This window comes from Colletotrichum navitas (genome assembly GCF_030913465.1).
Source record: "Colletotrichum navitas strain CBS 125086 chromosome Unknown LY79scaffold_90, whole genome shotgun sequence".
In the NCBI taxonomy this organism is placed as follows: Eukaryota; Fungi; Ascomycota; class Sordariomycetes; order Glomerellales; family Glomerellaceae; genus Colletotrichum; species Colletotrichum navitas.
Window position 1 is genome coordinate 86,732 of NW_026850636.1, and position 16,541 is coordinate 103,272.

General features: G+C 40.1%; 4 protein-coding genes across 4 annotated transcripts; 3 read left to right on the forward strand and 1 right to left on the reverse strand.

The window, feature by feature from the left end:
• The first annotated feature begins 304 nt into the window (after window positions 1–304).
• On the forward strand, window positions 305–1,846 carry LY79DRAFT_568383 (uncharacterized protein). The gene is made up of 3 exons (XM_060558959.1): window positions 305–1,156; window positions 1,212–1,523; window positions 1,590–1,846. The coding sequence occupies exons 1-3, from the start codon at window positions 617–619 to the stop codon at window positions 1,770–1,772; spliced, it is 1,035 nt and encodes a 344-aa protein (XP_060409152.1). The 5' UTR covers window positions 305–616; the 3' UTR covers window positions 1,773–1,846.
• LY79DRAFT_568385 (uncharacterized protein) lies at window positions 1,845–3,977 on the reverse strand. Its single transcript, XM_060558960.1, has one exon. The coding sequence runs from the start codon at window positions 3,807–3,809 to the stop codon at window positions 2,241–2,243; it is 1,569 nt and encodes a 522-aa protein (XP_060409153.1). The 5' UTR covers window positions 3,810–3,977; the 3' UTR covers window positions 1,845–2,240.
• Window positions 3,978–4,288: 311 nt separating this feature from the next.
• On the forward strand, window positions 4,289–5,257 carry LY79DRAFT_410641 (uncharacterized protein). The gene is made up of 2 exons (XM_060553085.1): window positions 4,289–5,005; window positions 5,058–5,257. Exons 1-2 carry the CDS (start codon window positions 4,405–4,407, stop codon window positions 5,126–5,128), a joined length of 672 nt encoding a protein of 223 aa, XP_060409154.1. The 5' UTR covers window positions 4,289–4,404; the 3' UTR covers window positions 5,129–5,257.
• Window positions 5,258–6,433: 1,176 nt separating this feature from the next.
• Window positions 6,434–8,958, forward strand: LY79DRAFT_525657 (ankyrin repeat-containing domain protein; the record flags this gene model as incomplete). The annotated part of the gene is made up of 2 exons (XM_060555758.1): window positions 6,434–6,907; window positions 8,803–8,958. The coding sequence occupies 2 exons, from the start codon at window positions 6,434–6,436 to the stop codon at window positions 8,956–8,958; spliced, it is 630 nt and encodes a 209-aa protein (XP_060409155.1).
• Window positions 8,959–16,541: the final 7,583 nt, after the last annotated feature.

Genomic DNA, 16,541 nt, shown 5'->3' on the forward strand with positions numbered 1-16,541 from the left:
TTGGGTGCGCGAAATGCTTCTGATTTGGGACTGGTAGAAATGAATGTGTTAGATAGATAATATCCCGGCTCTATATCCTTAAGTAGATGCACGAAAGACAACCCCAAAGAAACTGCGGGGCGGGTAAATGCCAATACCAGAGAAGGATTTGCTGACAAGCCCGCCAGTCATGCCAGTCCAATCAATGTTGCAGCTGCGGCACAAGTCTAAACCCCATTGGGAACCATTCTGCGCGCCGTGGGGGTTCAGGTTTGCGCGGTCTTTCTGTCCAAGCCCGAATCTCGGAACCGTGGTATCGACTGTCAAAGGGATTCGCGCGCAATATCTTTCCCAAAGTGTTGAAACCGCAGCCTTCTTGGCTCTGCCCACACTTACGAGTCAACTCACATCAGGCTGTTCCGCAAATGCCCATGACTCTATGTGTTGACAGCGCGGGGTCGTCATCATGGACCGGGTCGCAGTGTGAAGTGTATAAGAGACCTGACTCGCCGCCACAACTCTTCACTAATATGTTCAGATGCAATCAAATCACGCGGCAATCTTCTTAGACACATGAGCTTGTAACCATATCACCCATCGAGTTGCAAACTGTGCCAACACCGCAAAGTACATCAACATGGTCGTACCGACGCGTCCACCGGCCAATCGCTTTGTCGCCTCAATGAGAAAGCTTCACAACCCCCTTGGGTTCTCCAAAGGTTACAATTTTGTCCTTTTCTTCATCTTCTTTGGTGCCCTCATGGGGTTTACCCTCGCCCGGTTGCAGTACCTCAGCTTCGACGCGTTTTGCAAAGGCGCAGCTCCCGGAGAATGCTTCTACTACCGAAAGGGCCATGAGAAGGCCGGCATCATTATCCACCTTGCCGGGATCCTCCCCGCTAGCTTCCTGGCATGCTTCCAGTTCGTGCCGGTGATCCGCCACAAAGCCATCTTATTTCATCGCCTCAACGGCTACATCATTCTCTTGTTGTCTCTCGTAGGTACAGCCGGTGCTTTCATGATTGCACGTCATGCATTTGGCGGTGGTCTTGACGTTCAAGCTGGCGTCGGGCTCGTGGGGATTATGTTTGTGGTGTCTCTCGTGTTGGCATATGTCAACATTAAGAGGCTTCAGATTGAGCAGCACCGAGCCTGGATGCTGCGAGCTTGGTTCTACGTGAGTAAAGCCTACCCGATTCACCAAAGATTCTTTCGCTAACCAAAACTCGCAGGCCGGTTCCATCATTACCCTTCGTCTCATTCAGTTCCTCGCTGCGACTGTCATCAGCAGAATGGGTACCTACTATGCCGCACGACCATGTGGACAAGTTGCTTACATGATCGATGACTTAAACCGAACACTCGAATTGTACCCTGATTGTTCAGCTTATTTCTCTGGAGCCAACCCCGATCAGCAAACGATTGTCCATGCGAATTTGCTCACGGCAGCATCTGCTGCTGAGGTCGGAGCAGCTATTAGTCTCCCATTTGGAATGGCCTTCTGGCTAGCAGTATCACTTCACGCCATTGGTATTGAGATATATGTAAGCTCGTGACTCTGCAGGAATATACGCAATGTATGGACGGAACTCTAACATGGTCGGCTATAGTTGAGACTCACCCCGGCAGAGGCTGAACGACTACGTGAAGTCTCCTATAAGAGACAATTAGAAGCCGGCATGAGCCCCGCAGGAAGAGCCGGACTGACGGCTGACCGCCTTGGTGATTCCGCGGAATGGAAGCCCAAGCTTGCGAAGCCCCAAGACAGTTCCGCATCGTTGGTATCAAATTGATGAGACCCTTATATAAAGGTAGAGATTGTTAGTACCTTTAGCATAGGCAAAACACTATATAAATAGAAGTACCTTGAAACTATTGGCTTTCGGCGGCCCTACCCCTCACAGGGGTTAGTGAGGTCCGTTCGCGCCCGATGGGATAATAGGCGCTCTTGACCTAGAGGATAACAATGAACAGAATGCATACGTCTATCCAGACAACATGACTAACTGCTAGCTTGCCGAGACCCAGGTGGAAATTTTCATCTGATGACCTCTCATATGGGCCTACCAATTGACTACCTAGAGACAGGCGTCGAGCACCCTCGTCCGTCAAGCTCCGGGGTATGCAGCCGTAACCGTTATTAGTTTCAACTTTACTTATCAGCAATTTCCCAACAAACTCGATATTTTATTCCGGTAAGCAACCGCCGAGGAACATGTAAAGAGAAGTAAGAAGTCTATCCAAAGCCAATGATCGCGCCATCATAGCGAGCGGAGGACAGTTAGCAGATCTTTCAATGCGGTATCCATGAATCTAGTGGCCTGTTCCTGCCTTTTCGTCGATGCATCCGAACTGTACTCCCCGAGGTACTTATCCCCCTCGGCTTCGTCGCTGGTCGCCCTCGCGTGCTTTTTCTCATCCAGGCAGGTCAGAAACCCGTGAATGGTGTTTGACATCTTGGTACCCGCCTCGACGGGGACGCATATATCATTCAGACGAAGTAAAACTGCCTTGTTCTGTCTCGGGAACTTGGTGTAGCGGTCTCGCGCATCGGCCTCGTTGGGAGAAAACTTGAGTGCTCGGAACGCGGCGATGAAGTCTTCCGAGACAGATTCCGACTCGCCGGCATGCTTCCCGGGTACAAGAACACTCTTCCACCGCAGTATCTCGAGCATGGAGACTCCAAGGCTGTAGACATCGTGTGCCATTGAGTAGTCGTGGTCGGACGTCGGCAGCTGGCGCTCCGGATGTTGATAAACCTTGCGCTGCAGAGACACCTCGTTGCGCAGCCTGGTAACGTAGCCCTCCTCGGTATGGCGGGCGTATTGCCAGCCGGAAAGGTTGATCGCGGGGATTAACTCGTCGGTCGTGGCCAGCGGGGACGAAGCGGCTTCCATGACAAGAATGTTATCAGGACGGATGTTCTTATGGACGAGATTAAGGGATTGCGTTTCGAGCACGGCAATGGCGAGCTGGCAGCACAGGTTGACCCGGAAGTTGAGACTCGGTTTCGTGGGATGTGTCTGCATGTATGCAGAAAGTCTCGGTGGCAGCTTGTTGCAGTCGAAGCCGCCGTTGAACACTAGCTCGAAGCCCCTGTAGCTAGGATGGAACTCCTCGCGGAATCCAAGCAGTTGGAAGATGCCGCGATCCGTCTGCGCCCGCGCGAGCCGCCCTGCAAGTATCTCCACGTCTTCTTTGGCAAGGGCCTTGTCGTCCTCCTCTTTGATGGGCTTGGATTCCACGAGGAACCATTTCGTCTGGCTGCCGTCTGTGGCTCTCGTTAGCCTCCCCTTGCGCAGGAACAAGCCCTCCCCGTAGGCTCCATTGTCGGGGGTGTCGATGTAAGTGAAGTCCCTGCCGGATAGAAACGTCGGCTGATCGTCAGAAAGCATCTTCTGGAGTAACGCCGCATCGTCTCGGAACTCTGCGAAGAGACCGGTAAGAATTCGGGTGCCGCCCATGTCCCGTAGCTCGTTCCTCGCCTTTTGTCGGGCTCGGAAGTCGAGAACGGACGAGTTTTCAATCATGACGTCTATAAGATCGTCTATGCGGATTAGGTGATTCTGTATCTGCTTCCATCGCCGTAAAATTCGTTCTTTGTCTGCCGGGTCGACCAACTGGCTGCGAAGCACCGGCTGCACGGCTTGAATGTAGTTGCTGTGCATCCGGCGATTGTCGTCCACCTCAAACATTTGGATCTCGCGCAGCAGTAGGTTCAGCTGTCTCTCGTTTTTGATTCTCTTATAGATCCTCTGGCCGCAATCGAAGAGCTGCTGTGCTGCACCGGCTGACGCGAGCGCGATGCCAGCGATCTCAATACCCGCCATTGTGTATCTTTCGAAGCTGCTGTCTGGGCGGATGGCCTAAGTGAGTTGTGCTTCTCGCTTTCCAGTAAAACGTTTTGCCATGATGATAGAAGAATCATGGGAGATGGAGTGGTTAATGGACAGTTATCCGAGGGGCCTGGGCCGTTGGCGCACAACCTCCCATCAGGCATCCGGTGTGGTTGCTTTGTGGGCTGCCAAGCGTCCGTCCACAGCCTGCCTCACTTACATACTGCCTGCAGATTCCTAGACACTGCATGACCATGCGTTCTCTTGTTACTGGTCAGACTAGATGTATCCGTACACCCAACTTTATCAAGCTATTTTTGACCTACGTTGATCCGTTCTGCAGATATGGGCCAATAGCGGCTCGGCTATGTCGGCCACGGAGCGAGTAGTGACCGCATCCTGCATATTGAAGAATATCAGGCTGTTGACTGCAGGCAGGAACAAGTACGATACGTCCCCAGCCAAATCCTTTGATTTGGCGTTCCCCCTCTCCTTCACACTTACGTCCCAGATACATCATTGTATTTCTGGAAACTGGAAGCCAAACATCCTCGGAGACCCTTATGTCATTACGGTGTCTCCGATCATTATGGAGTGTGCAGCAGCGACGATTGCAAGCATTGAACTATCAAATTCTATACACAGACTGCTCACGAAAGTTACCTTGAATTTGGAATCATTCAGCAATGCGCCGGAAACCCTGGAGCGACTAAGATCGGAACTTTGGGCCATCGAAAAGCTTCACATAAGCAGCGATTTCTTTGATCGCCGACCGAAAAGAAACACATATTCTGCCCGAAAAGATCCAAAGTCAGCTTTACTGCAGCTAGCGAAAGAACTCGCGGCCGAACTCCAAGACCTAAAAGATGGACTCCCCTCAACGAAGACCTCAGGTCACCTGGCACCACATCACGGGCGACTCCTCATTAAACTCGACAAATCCAAATTGTCTGAACGTATTAATAAAATCGCCGATTATCGAGAATATTGGGCGCGGCTACTCGATGTCTCTCAGTCGCCAGTCTCAGTCAAAGACTTCCTCCAATGGCTTTCTCCTCCGGACTTCTTTTCGAGACATGAAACGTTGTTGCAGTCAGCTGCTTCCTCCTCAAGCTCTTGGGTTTTAGAAAGCAATGTCTTGAAAGAATGGGTGGGATCGCCAGGGAAAACACTGTGGTGTACAGGTCGCCGTAAGTCTGACTCAACTCACAAGCCATGCTGAGCGCTTTCTCATTATTAAAGCGTTGCCATCTACTAACTCCCACGGAAGCTGGCACAGGAAAATCGGTCCAATGGTAGGGGTCCTAACATGAGAGTCAATTCTATAGCGACTGACGTTCCGTTTCCGTAGTTCCGTAATTGTCGACTTTTTGGTGAAGGAATTTCGGCCTCCTGACTTTGTCGGCTATGTTTATTTTGACGCCTCAAAACGATACGACCCTGTCGAGATTGCGTGCTCTCTTATTAAGCAGTTCGTTATTGCATCCGGCCAATCGTATGTGGACGAGGAGCTGAAGACGTGGTATTTCGAAAACAACGGCGCACGCCCAGCTTTGACGGCCGCCGCCGAAATGCTGGCACTCCTCCTTCGAAAGTCCTCAAGAGTGTTTCTTCTGTTCGATGCTATAGACGAGTTTCACAATTACACAGAACAGTTCATCCATGATCTTACGATCCACATGGGCGAGAGGCCACCAAACGTTCTCATATCGTCAAGGGAGCCGCTGTCGCCAAATTCTGTCTTTAGGGATGCACTAAAGCTGGAAATTCGTACAAGCAATGATGACATCGAGAGATTTTTGGCTCTCGAGTTATCAAAGATAGACGGTTTTACCAGTATGACTATGACAGGACATCGCCACAAGTTTGTTACCGACATCCAACGAAGAGCTGACAGCAGGTAAGCGTTGCTCAGATTTGATGACTTGGAGTGTCTTGTCAGCTGACATGCGTGAAGCTTTCGATGGATCTCTCTCATGATGATTGAATTTCGGTCCCAAGCAACTGCCTTGAACTCCATGCTCGACCAACATCATGACCCAGATTTGACAGGATTTTACTCAAGGATAATTGATGGAATCCGTCACAAACGTGCGGATGAGTTTGGATCAATGCTTGAGATGCTTACTTGGCTGGCCTTTGCTAAGAGACCGCTCAAGCATGATGAGTTACAAGCCGCGCTGACTTCCGACGTTAAAACCATGATTTTGCATGCCAAGGGCCTCGTCCTTACGGACTGCAGTAATGGCATATCATTTGTTCACCATTCCCTTGCAGAACACCTCCGCCAATGGATCCCGTCGCGGCTGAGTACATACCACTCTCCCACAACGCCTGACATCCTGATCCTGCGAAGGTGTCTCTCCTATCTCCAACAGCAACGTTTGGCTACCAAGCTGGCAAGGTCACCGTCTGAACTCGGGCTGAGGCTGGCACACTATCCTCTGCTACGATACGCTGCTGTTCACTGGGGCGACCACGCACGTGAATGCTACACCGACACCCTTCGAGACGAGATTATGAGTTTTCTTGCTGAGAGCTATTCCACGGAATTTGCTGGTCTTGCAATGGGGTCATGCGAAGAGCACCCGGACCGTTATGGAGAGGCATATCGAGGAATGATTGGTATCCATCTAGCCTCTGCGTTTGGTCTCTACCAGATCGTGGAATGCCTTCTTGCTTCGGGAACTTGTTACTTGGAGTCGCAAACGGAGGGAGACTGGACGGCTCTGCACTGGGCAGCTCGACGGGGCCATGAAAAAGTGGTGTCTACAATCCTACAGAGTACCAGATCAAACGGAGGAATCTCCAAGGCGCTCACCGGAATGACGACAAAGCTTGACGAATGGACCCCACTTCATCTTGCGGCCAAGGAAGGGCATTTGCCCGTTGTTGAGATTCTGTCCGAAGACAGGAGTGTCAATATCAACGCTGTCGATGCGCAGGGCAGAACACCTTTGTTTCTGGCATGCAGAGATACCCATGTTCTGGTTGTGCGCTTCTTGCTACGCAAGGGAGCGAATCCGAATTTGCAGGATGTCTACGGTATGACTGCGCTTCATTGCGCTACCAAGACGGGAGACCTGGAACTAGTGAAGGAGATTTTGCAGTCAGAACACAACGGACTCGAAATCAACATTTCCAACACGCTAGGATTGACAGTCTTGGATGAAGCAATGATGAAGGGCTACAAGACGATAGCCAACACTTTGGAAAAAGCAGGAGCAGTGGTCGGTCCTCTAAAGGCTCGCAGACGTACAACGTCAAACTGGACGGAATGCGAGATTTGGAAAAACGTTCCTCCCGATTCTGATTGGTCTGTTTACGACTATGATGGCGAGAAGACGAAACAAACAAGACGTGGAGCACAAGCTTTGTGTGAGGTTTTGAAAAGTACCAAGAATCCAGAGATAGTAAGTTTGGAACCAGGGTTTAAGATTATGACCCGGGCATGAGCCATATGAGTTGCATTAGCTTCTCTAACCCCTTTCCCCCTTAACTGTATTCCAGGCGCCCAGACCCAACTGACATTGGTCGTTCCCTCCAGAGAGTATTTCGCAAAGCGTTCCGAATCACAAAGACAAAGATGATTACCAGGGGCATCGAGGAGGAAGATTATGAAAGTAATCAGAAGTACTCTCTTTCGGAAAGACAGATCCTACATGCGCTCTGGCACCCACACGTAGTTTTGTATCTCGACTCCGACAGCGACCCAGAAAAGAACGCAGCGTACTTGTACTTGGAGTATTGCGACTCGGGCGATCTCCAAACTGGACACGGGCTGCCTTGTAGACTGCGTGAAATCAAGAACAAGAACGACAGAAAGTACGGTTTTCCAGACCCGTTGCAAACCGCAAAGATTTCAACCTCTCCACTGAGCGGGGTAGAGATTTGGGGGTTGATCTGGCAGCTAAGTTGTGCTCTCTCTTACTTGCATTACGGGCTGGCGATGCGATATGAATCAGGACGACTCGTGGCTGCGTTCGAAACTGATTGGGAATACATAATCCATCGGGATATCAAACCGGCAAATGGTATGTTTCGCAATCCTTGACTCTAATAAGAAGCTAACGCTAGCCGCTCAGTCGTAAAGAAGCAGATGGGCGATGGAAAGTATGTTTTCAAGCTGTGTGATCTCGGTGCGGCGACGCCGGCGGGTCGTGACAGCACGCAGAACCAGACCCAGCATATTGGCACCAAAGAGTTTCAGCCAAGGGTATGTGTATATGCCATGCGATTCCGTCGCCAGCGGAAAGCCTTTGACTGGTTTTGTCATCGGTAGTGCAAGCCGATACGCAGAAGTTCAAAGAGCTGATGAAACGAAACCATAGGAGGTTCTCGAGGGCGATAACTGGTCGCGGAAAGGCGACATTTATGGTCTTCAAGGTGAGTCTAACCCCCCTTGCTCCATAGCGCATGATACGGCGTGCTGCCACGAGATGGTTGCTTAAGAGCTGGCTAACACAAAACTACCACAGCGACTGTACGGCACACTTACAAAACCAAGGATGACTTGCTCGACCCCAAAAGCAAGTCTTTCCAGACATTCATGGAAAGATGCGGCAGCGACGACGAGAATGAGAGATTGGCCAGCCTTTGCATCATGGAGCTTGCACATCAAGAACTTCTCGCTAGTGGTAGAATCCGGGAATTACCATCCGACGTCATCAGCGAAATCGAGTCAACGCATGATGTCCTATCTGCCCGGAGCGGTGGCTACTTGTTGGGAGCGGCCTTATCCATTGTTCGGCTCCTGGATATCAATCTGCCATTTCAAGACCCCGAGCTGCAGGAACACCGGCGGCTGACCGTCCAGCGGCTCGAGGCCCTTTTTGAAGACGGCGCCAGAGAGCCATTCCTGGAGAACCCATCCGAGCACTCGATTCATGTTCTAGTTCTGTTATACAAGTCTTTCGAGGAAGACTTCGAGGAACAACTCAAGGCACTACTCTCTGTTGAGCATGGACACGATGTCGCGTGGAAGCAGTCAGGATGGACGCCACTGCATCTGGCAGCACAAGACAGTAATGAAGGGGCATTTAAGGTCCTGCTGCGCCATGGTGCAAATCCAGAATTAGAGGATATTCATGGATTAACCCCGCACGATTATAGGATAAGATCTACAGGTAAGCCTGGTGTATAGAAGAGGACCAATATGTTAGCCATGGGATTGAAGCTAGTTACTTAGATATTAACTCTTGTACATTACAGCAAGGACAAAATTAACTTAATCTTTAAAAGAGAACATATACTATTGTTAAGACTATACTGTATATAGTAAGGTTATGAGGTTAAGAGTAACTTATACTAACCAAGTAATTTCTTTAATAGAAAATAACTTAACTACCCCCTTATTAGGTCACCTCTGCATTAGAGACACCCTAAAAATGCTAGTTTCCTATACAAAATTATTTTTATTAAAAAAGTCTATAACATTACTAACTAATTCAAAGATAAACTGTTAGTATCACAGGGGTAGTTAACCAGAGGCAGCAATAGTGTATGTTACTATTGATGTAAAAGAGGTATAATATAGTTGAAGTTGAAAGTTGGCAACTGCTGTGGATATTCGTAGAGGTGTAAGTGAACCGCCGAGGTTTGTCACGTGACCTCGGATCGGCTCCACCCTCCACCGGTGATAAATATCCGACATTGTTGGTTTTCACTGGCTAATTAATGGGATCCCGTATCTCGTAATATCACAAAGGTTAAGAAAAGGTAGTCAAATTTATAGTTATTAATAGTTAACTAGTTAACAAGGTAAAGTAGGAGCATAAGTATAGCAGCACCCTTGCGTATAGGCAAGGGTAAAGGATTCTGCCAGTAGGCAGTGTATTATATAACCTACTGCCTCTAGCTACATCACCTATATGCTAACACTGGCAACTTTCTTATGTAGTAAAAGTCGCTAGTGCTCCTATTTCTCCTAAAAAGCCTAAAAATATAATAAAAACAAGAAGAGTAAAAGTATTACACTTTTTATAGTTATATACTACTATAAATTTATTTATCTGTTTACCTAGCAAAAGTAGGCTTATACTATCTTGTTTAGGTGTATTTCTCTTTAGCTATAGCTATTAAAGGCGTATACCTACGTTAAATAGATTTAACTACTATTAATCTATATAGTTTATATAACCTATTTCCTTCTCTAAGTGTCTATTATCTTATATTCTATTATTCTTGTTGTTTCCTATTATATTTATATAACTTATCCCTTTATTTATATCTTTACTTTATTATAAAAGATAAGACTCTTAAGTGCTTAGTTTAGTAAGGACTTTATAAACCTATTAGTAAAGTTATTATTACTATAGATCTATTATACCTTAAAAAGCTTATATTACTTATATAATTATTATAGTACTATAATATTAATTATTAAGCGCTTCTTATAGGTAGTACTTAACTTTACTAGGCACTTATATAGTAAGTATAAGTTAGTGTAAGTAATAGTAGAAATTAATAGGTTACTAAGCTTATTTACTACTATTATAATAGTTATAGAGAGAGTGTACACTATATTAATGCCTATAACTATACTATAGACTTCTAACGTAAGAACACTTTATATTACTTATTTAGATTTAGTTAATAAGAAATAAAAGATATTACTATAGAGGGTAAACTTACTTTACTTATTATTAACCTCTTTATTAGTAAAAAAGATAATAAATCTTAACTATAAAGTTAAGTTATAATTATTAGTAAAAGATCTATTAATAAACATAAAAAGCTTTATATTAGGTAGGTTAAGGGGAACAAAGGTAAGGCTATAGTTAAGTGTGTTTATTTACTACTAGATTCTTTAGTTAAGTTATTAAATAGCTTTATTATCTAGCTTCTTGTGCTAAGCTATAGTAAATAGGTTAAAGTATACTTTAGGCTAATAAATAAAAGTAATATATACGCCTTAAGTGTACTACTAGACGTAGTTTTACTAAGCTATAGGTAATTTCTTATTAATAAGTCTTAGCTTTACGCCTTAGCCTTTTTAGTAAAGTGTAATAGAGGTGTTATTAGCTAAAGTTAACAAGATAATTCCTCTGTTAAATACTAGAGGTTTATTCTCTATAAGTAAAATTTTCTCTTTTATAAGGAGCTTTACCTTAGTAAGCTTATTATCTTTGTAGTTAGAGAAATTAATACTAGTTAGGCTAATTATATTATCTATTTATATCCTAATTATTATAAAGTTAGGGTTTTTTATAAATAAAAGGAGTAGGCATAGGTTATATAAAGTAGTAACTATATTAAGCTTTTTATAGTAGTAGTAGTTATAAGTTACCTACTAATAGGTACTTACTTTAGTAAAGCTATATAATAGCTTTACTACCTTTATAATAGTGCCTTAAGGGTAGTAATTATAGATTTAAAGGGGAAGTTATATATAGATAGTGTAGTTAAGTTATAAAGTTAACTATATATAGGCCTATGTTATATCTTATAGCTATATTACTTTACTATTAGCTATAAGGGAAGAGGTAAGTATAAGAATTATATACTAGCTAGCTCTCTAAATTATAGGTAACTAAACTAGTAAGGTTTCTTTACTATTATTACTATAACTTTATACTATAAGTTATAATTTCTTATATAGCTTATTATTTTTGCCTTTAACTTTATTAATAAGGTAAAATTTAAAGATATAGCCCTAGTAAACAAAAGGATTATATATAATAATCTTAAATATACTATAGTTAATAAGGCCTTAGATCTTACTTTTACCTAACTATTTAAAAGGCTTACTAGGTGTAGTAATAATGCCTTAGTTATATAGTTATTACGCAAGTGCTAGGTCTACTTCCTCTTTAGCTAAGAGGAAGGCGCTAGAGGGTTTATCTGTTTTCTATAGTAGTATATTAACTAGGGTCTTATGTAGTTACCTATAGGTATACTATAGAAAAAGAGAGGTTACTGTTTAGACAGGTTTTCTTGTTCTTATAGTAATAATAATAGTATCCTCTATATGTTTACTAGTATAGTTAGTATCTATAGGTTAGTTAGGTTAAAGATTTACGTTAGTAGGCTTATCTACTTCCTTCTTAGTATAGTAGGGTTTAACTAAGGTAAAACAGAAGTTATATAGGCTATTAATATTAATAGTGTAATCCTTACTATTAATAAATAGTAGGTAGTATAGGCTAGACTATTTACCCTTCTTATGCTATACTTATACTTTACTACCTAACAGTAGGTCTTTAATAGTAAAGGTATCTAGGCTATTATATACCTTAAGTGCCTTATAAACTTAGTGTGTTATATAGCTTTTATAGAGGTTATTAGTAGCCTTTTATATAGTAGTTACCTATTAGATAATATTAAGTAAAAAGGTAAAGTTAGTAGTTATATAAGGGTAAGTACTAAATACTAAGAGGGTTAGTATAAGGCTATTAGGGCCTATAGTGTTATTAACTACTTTAACTACACTCTAAAGAATAGATTCTTAGTTAGTAGTTAAGTACTCCTTGTATATAATTTTATAGGCCTATTAAAGCACTATATAGTATTATTTAACCTTTTTAACGCTATAGTATACCTTAATAGGAATAATCTTGACTTTAACGCTTATTGCGTAGGCTTTATATAAAAATTTAGTTATAGTAAAGTTCCTGCCTACGTTAGTAATAATCTAGTCTAGAGGTCCTTAGTAAACGTTAATCTAGTAGTAATAAAGTGCCTTTTATATAGTCTTTATAGAAATATTATAAAGAAAGTATACTATATTAAAGGTAGTTATAGTATTAATAATATAAAGAACTAGTTAGTTACCTTTAAGGTATATAATATTAATAATAACCTTATAGTTAAAAGAGTAGTTATTATATAGGGTAAATTTAAATTATAAAGGTGCCTTTCTATAAAGCTAGTAGTAATAGTAGTATTTAGTTAAGTGCTTAATAGCCTTAACCTTAACCTTATAACTAGCCTTATAAAGGACCTTATAAAGACAGTAGACTAATAGGTACCTAAATTATTAGTAAAGTTACTATAACTCTATATTAGTTAAGTAGTAACTAGCAAGGCTACGCTTAGGTAGGCTAAAGAGTATCTATAGATACCTTTATTTTTATATAACTAGTACTATAATATTACCTTATTAAAAGGTATTTTTAAGGTTATTAAAGTAAATAAATAGTTAATCTATATCTACTAGGTAGAGCAAGAAGGGTATATTTATAGGTATTATATAAAAAATAATAGGCCTAAATAATATACTAACTATAATAGTGCCCTTTAAGTAAATAGTGTTACTACTACTAAACTAGATCTTTACTTAGCTAGCAGTAGTTATATTAATAGTTGCTAATAGTTAGATCTACTATAATGTAGTTACTTATAGGTAACTAGTAGTAGAAAAGGTTACTATACCTATATTAGGTAAAATACCTTAAAAGGTGCCTAATAAGTAATAATCTAATATAAAAGAGGTAGCTAGATTTAATAATGCTACACTAGGGTTATCCTTTGTTAACTAGTAATAGATAGCTTAGTTAGCTAGGCTAAAGGTAAGCTTATTACTACTAAAGGTAGTACTACTAAAGAATATAGTAAAGGTATAAAAGGTATTACTTTTTAGTTTATTTTTACTGCTTTTAAGAGCGTAGTTACCTTAAAGGTAGTAACTAAGATCTTTATTATTATCTTTATTACTTTCTTCTTTCTATAAGTAACTGCCTTTATAGCTAATAAGAAAGGTTTAATATATAGTTAATAAAAAGTCTTTTACTTAGTAGTTGTTTTTAAATTATTAATATACCTTATATTACTTATTAGTAGTATATTTTATTAACTAATAACTAAGCTTATAGTAGACGTAGTACTTCTTAGTATTATAGTTACTATTATTATTACTATAATAGTTGCTATTACTATAGTTATTACTAAACCACTAGTTATACCCTTAGCTACAGTAGGTATAGTTAACCTAGTATTAATTATTAAGGTCTACCTAGTACTAGCTAACCTTATTATTATATTTTATTATAGTACTTACTAATAACTATAGTTAGTTATAGACTTCTTCTAATATAGGCACTAGATTAAATAGGTATAATTTACACTTATAAACTCTAGAGTAAGTATTTAATAGCTAGGATTAAAGGACTTTATTATTATAGTAGCTATTAGGTAACACTTACTAGATAAGGTTAAGTTTATTAATAAGTTTCTTAAGCACCTTAAGCTTACTCTTCTTAAGGTTATTATATATAATATAGTAAAAGGTAGTATTTTACTACTTAGTAAAGTATATCTAAATAGCTTTAGGGCTCTTAAAGTAAGCTCTTATTTAGGCAACTATAGTAGTAAGGTCTTAGATATTCCTACTGCTAATTTAGGTAAAATAAAAGGTAAAAGCCTTACCTTTAAGTATTAACAAGAAAGCTAATACTATCTAGTGTCTCTTAATACTAATTTTACTATAGTTATTATAGAATAAGTTTAACTTAACGTTAAATATATTATATATTTTACTAGTATACTTAGATTTATTACTAATAATCTTAGTTAAGGTACCTAATTACTAGGGAGAAGAATAGTTACTAGTAGTAGTATTCTTAATTAGTAGTAGTTATCCTATGCCTTAGGGTTCTATAGGATTAGTATATAAGTAAGTAAAGGGTTTCTACTGTAATTATTAATAGGTAGAGAAAAATAATAGACTATTACCTTGTTAAGATAGTCCCTGTGTTATATTATATAGAAGAAGTAGTAAATCTTGTATAGATTAAGTCTACTATAGTAATACTAAGGTTTACTGCTCTTACTAATGTAACTTTTGCACTTATTTATTAAGTTAGGCCTATATTATTACTAGTTATTACTTAAGGTTTATAAATATTACTAGGCTTTATTTAGTTATATAGGTAATAGGTTACTATTACTGTTTTTACTTATACTACTCTAGGCTAATATAACTATATTAGATATTATTTAGGAAGCTATTATATATTTTAATAAGCCTATTAAATATTACTAACTTATACTATACCTTCTTAACTTCTTTATTTGTCTAAATATAAAACTTATTATTATTAATAACAGTAATAAGGTATAAGGTAATTTGTTAATAGTCTTTAGGTATATAGACGCCTTAATTAAGAAGGAAGTTATAAAAAATTAATAGTAGTGTTTTACTAGTAGCGCTAAAGAGGGCTTTATCCTATCTATTAAAGTAATATTAAAAGTCCCTCTAGAGCTTATAACCTATAAGGGCATATTTAGCCTATTTAGCTATATAATAGGTAAAGTAGAAGTAAATAGTAAGAAGGTCTTACTTATTAAGAAGGATTTCTTAGCTATACTTTTTATAGTTAATATATTTTACTATAGAGGTAAGTACCTTAGGGTATAAAGTACTACTAGATTAACTTATTATAAGGTTAGTTATTAAAGTTAATTAGTAGTAATTACTATATAACTTTTATAGTAGTAATTAAGTAGTAAGTTTTCTTTTTAATATAACTTATACTTATAAGTCTAGATAGTGCTAGGTTAGTTTTATATATATAAGGTAGATAAGGATAGTTTTCTAAAGGGGTAAATATAAAGATAAAGAGGAAAGTTAAATAAGGTAGTAATTATTACTACTTAAGTGTCTCTTCTTAATAGCGCTATAGTTAGCGTAGAAGAGATTCTTGCTTATTAAAGGGGTTCTAATAGTGTAATAGACACTATAGTGTTTCTTATAGAGGTAAGGTAGCCTTAATAGTACTTAACTTAGTTAGTAGTCTACTAGGTTATAGTAGGCTAAGTAAACTCCTATAATAGTAAGCCTTGTTAATTACTAGTTATTAGTAATAATTAACTATTAATTAATGTTAGTTTTTACTAGCTAATTAATAGGATCCTATATCTTGTAATATTACAAAGGTTAAGAAAAGGTAGTTAAATTTATAGTTATTAATAGTTAACTAGTTAACAAGGTAAAGTAGGAGCATAAGTGTAGTAGTACCCTTGCGTATAGGCAAGGGTAGGGGATTCTGCCAGTAGGCGGTGTATCACATGACCTACTGCCTCCGGCCGCATCACCTATATGCCAACAGACATAAATACTTAACTATAAGAAAAATAAATCTAGATTCTGTCTATTAATAACTAAATTAGTTCTAATCTTTTTAGTTAAAAGGGATTGGAAATTGGATAGTCTAGTAGAAATGATAACGAGGAGGAGAATTAGGCAAATAGAACAGAACATATGCCCATCCGCTTTAATACTCTATTAAGTCGACGGGCTTGTATCTATAAAAGTGAGCACGTGAGCGAGATATTATTTGATCAAGGGGTCCGGCTGGTAAGATCATTCATGCGACTGGAGGACTAGCAACTTTCTACATAGAGGCAATAAGGACTTTTCCTTACACAGAAGATAACTCAGGTCTGTTGCCAACTTTAGTTTCCTATGCTATATTCTAGCCTACATGTATGTAAGCACCCGGCTTGCAAAATAAAAAGAAAACGCACACTTTAGAGTCTACCATCAGTCCACCTATCCTACGGCAATTATACAAGCATCGGCTTAGCAGAAATTCTCCCACAAATTAATTGAAATTAACTATAGGCTTTTTAAGCTTCTAATTAGGTTATTTTCTTTTGTATTAAATATTTGTAGGTACTGTACATATCTTATTGTTGCTAGTCCCTTGTCGCAGGATGCTAAAGTGTGCAATTTTTATTTTATTTTATTCTGTTTTGCAGGCCAGGAGGTAAGTTAATACACTAGGA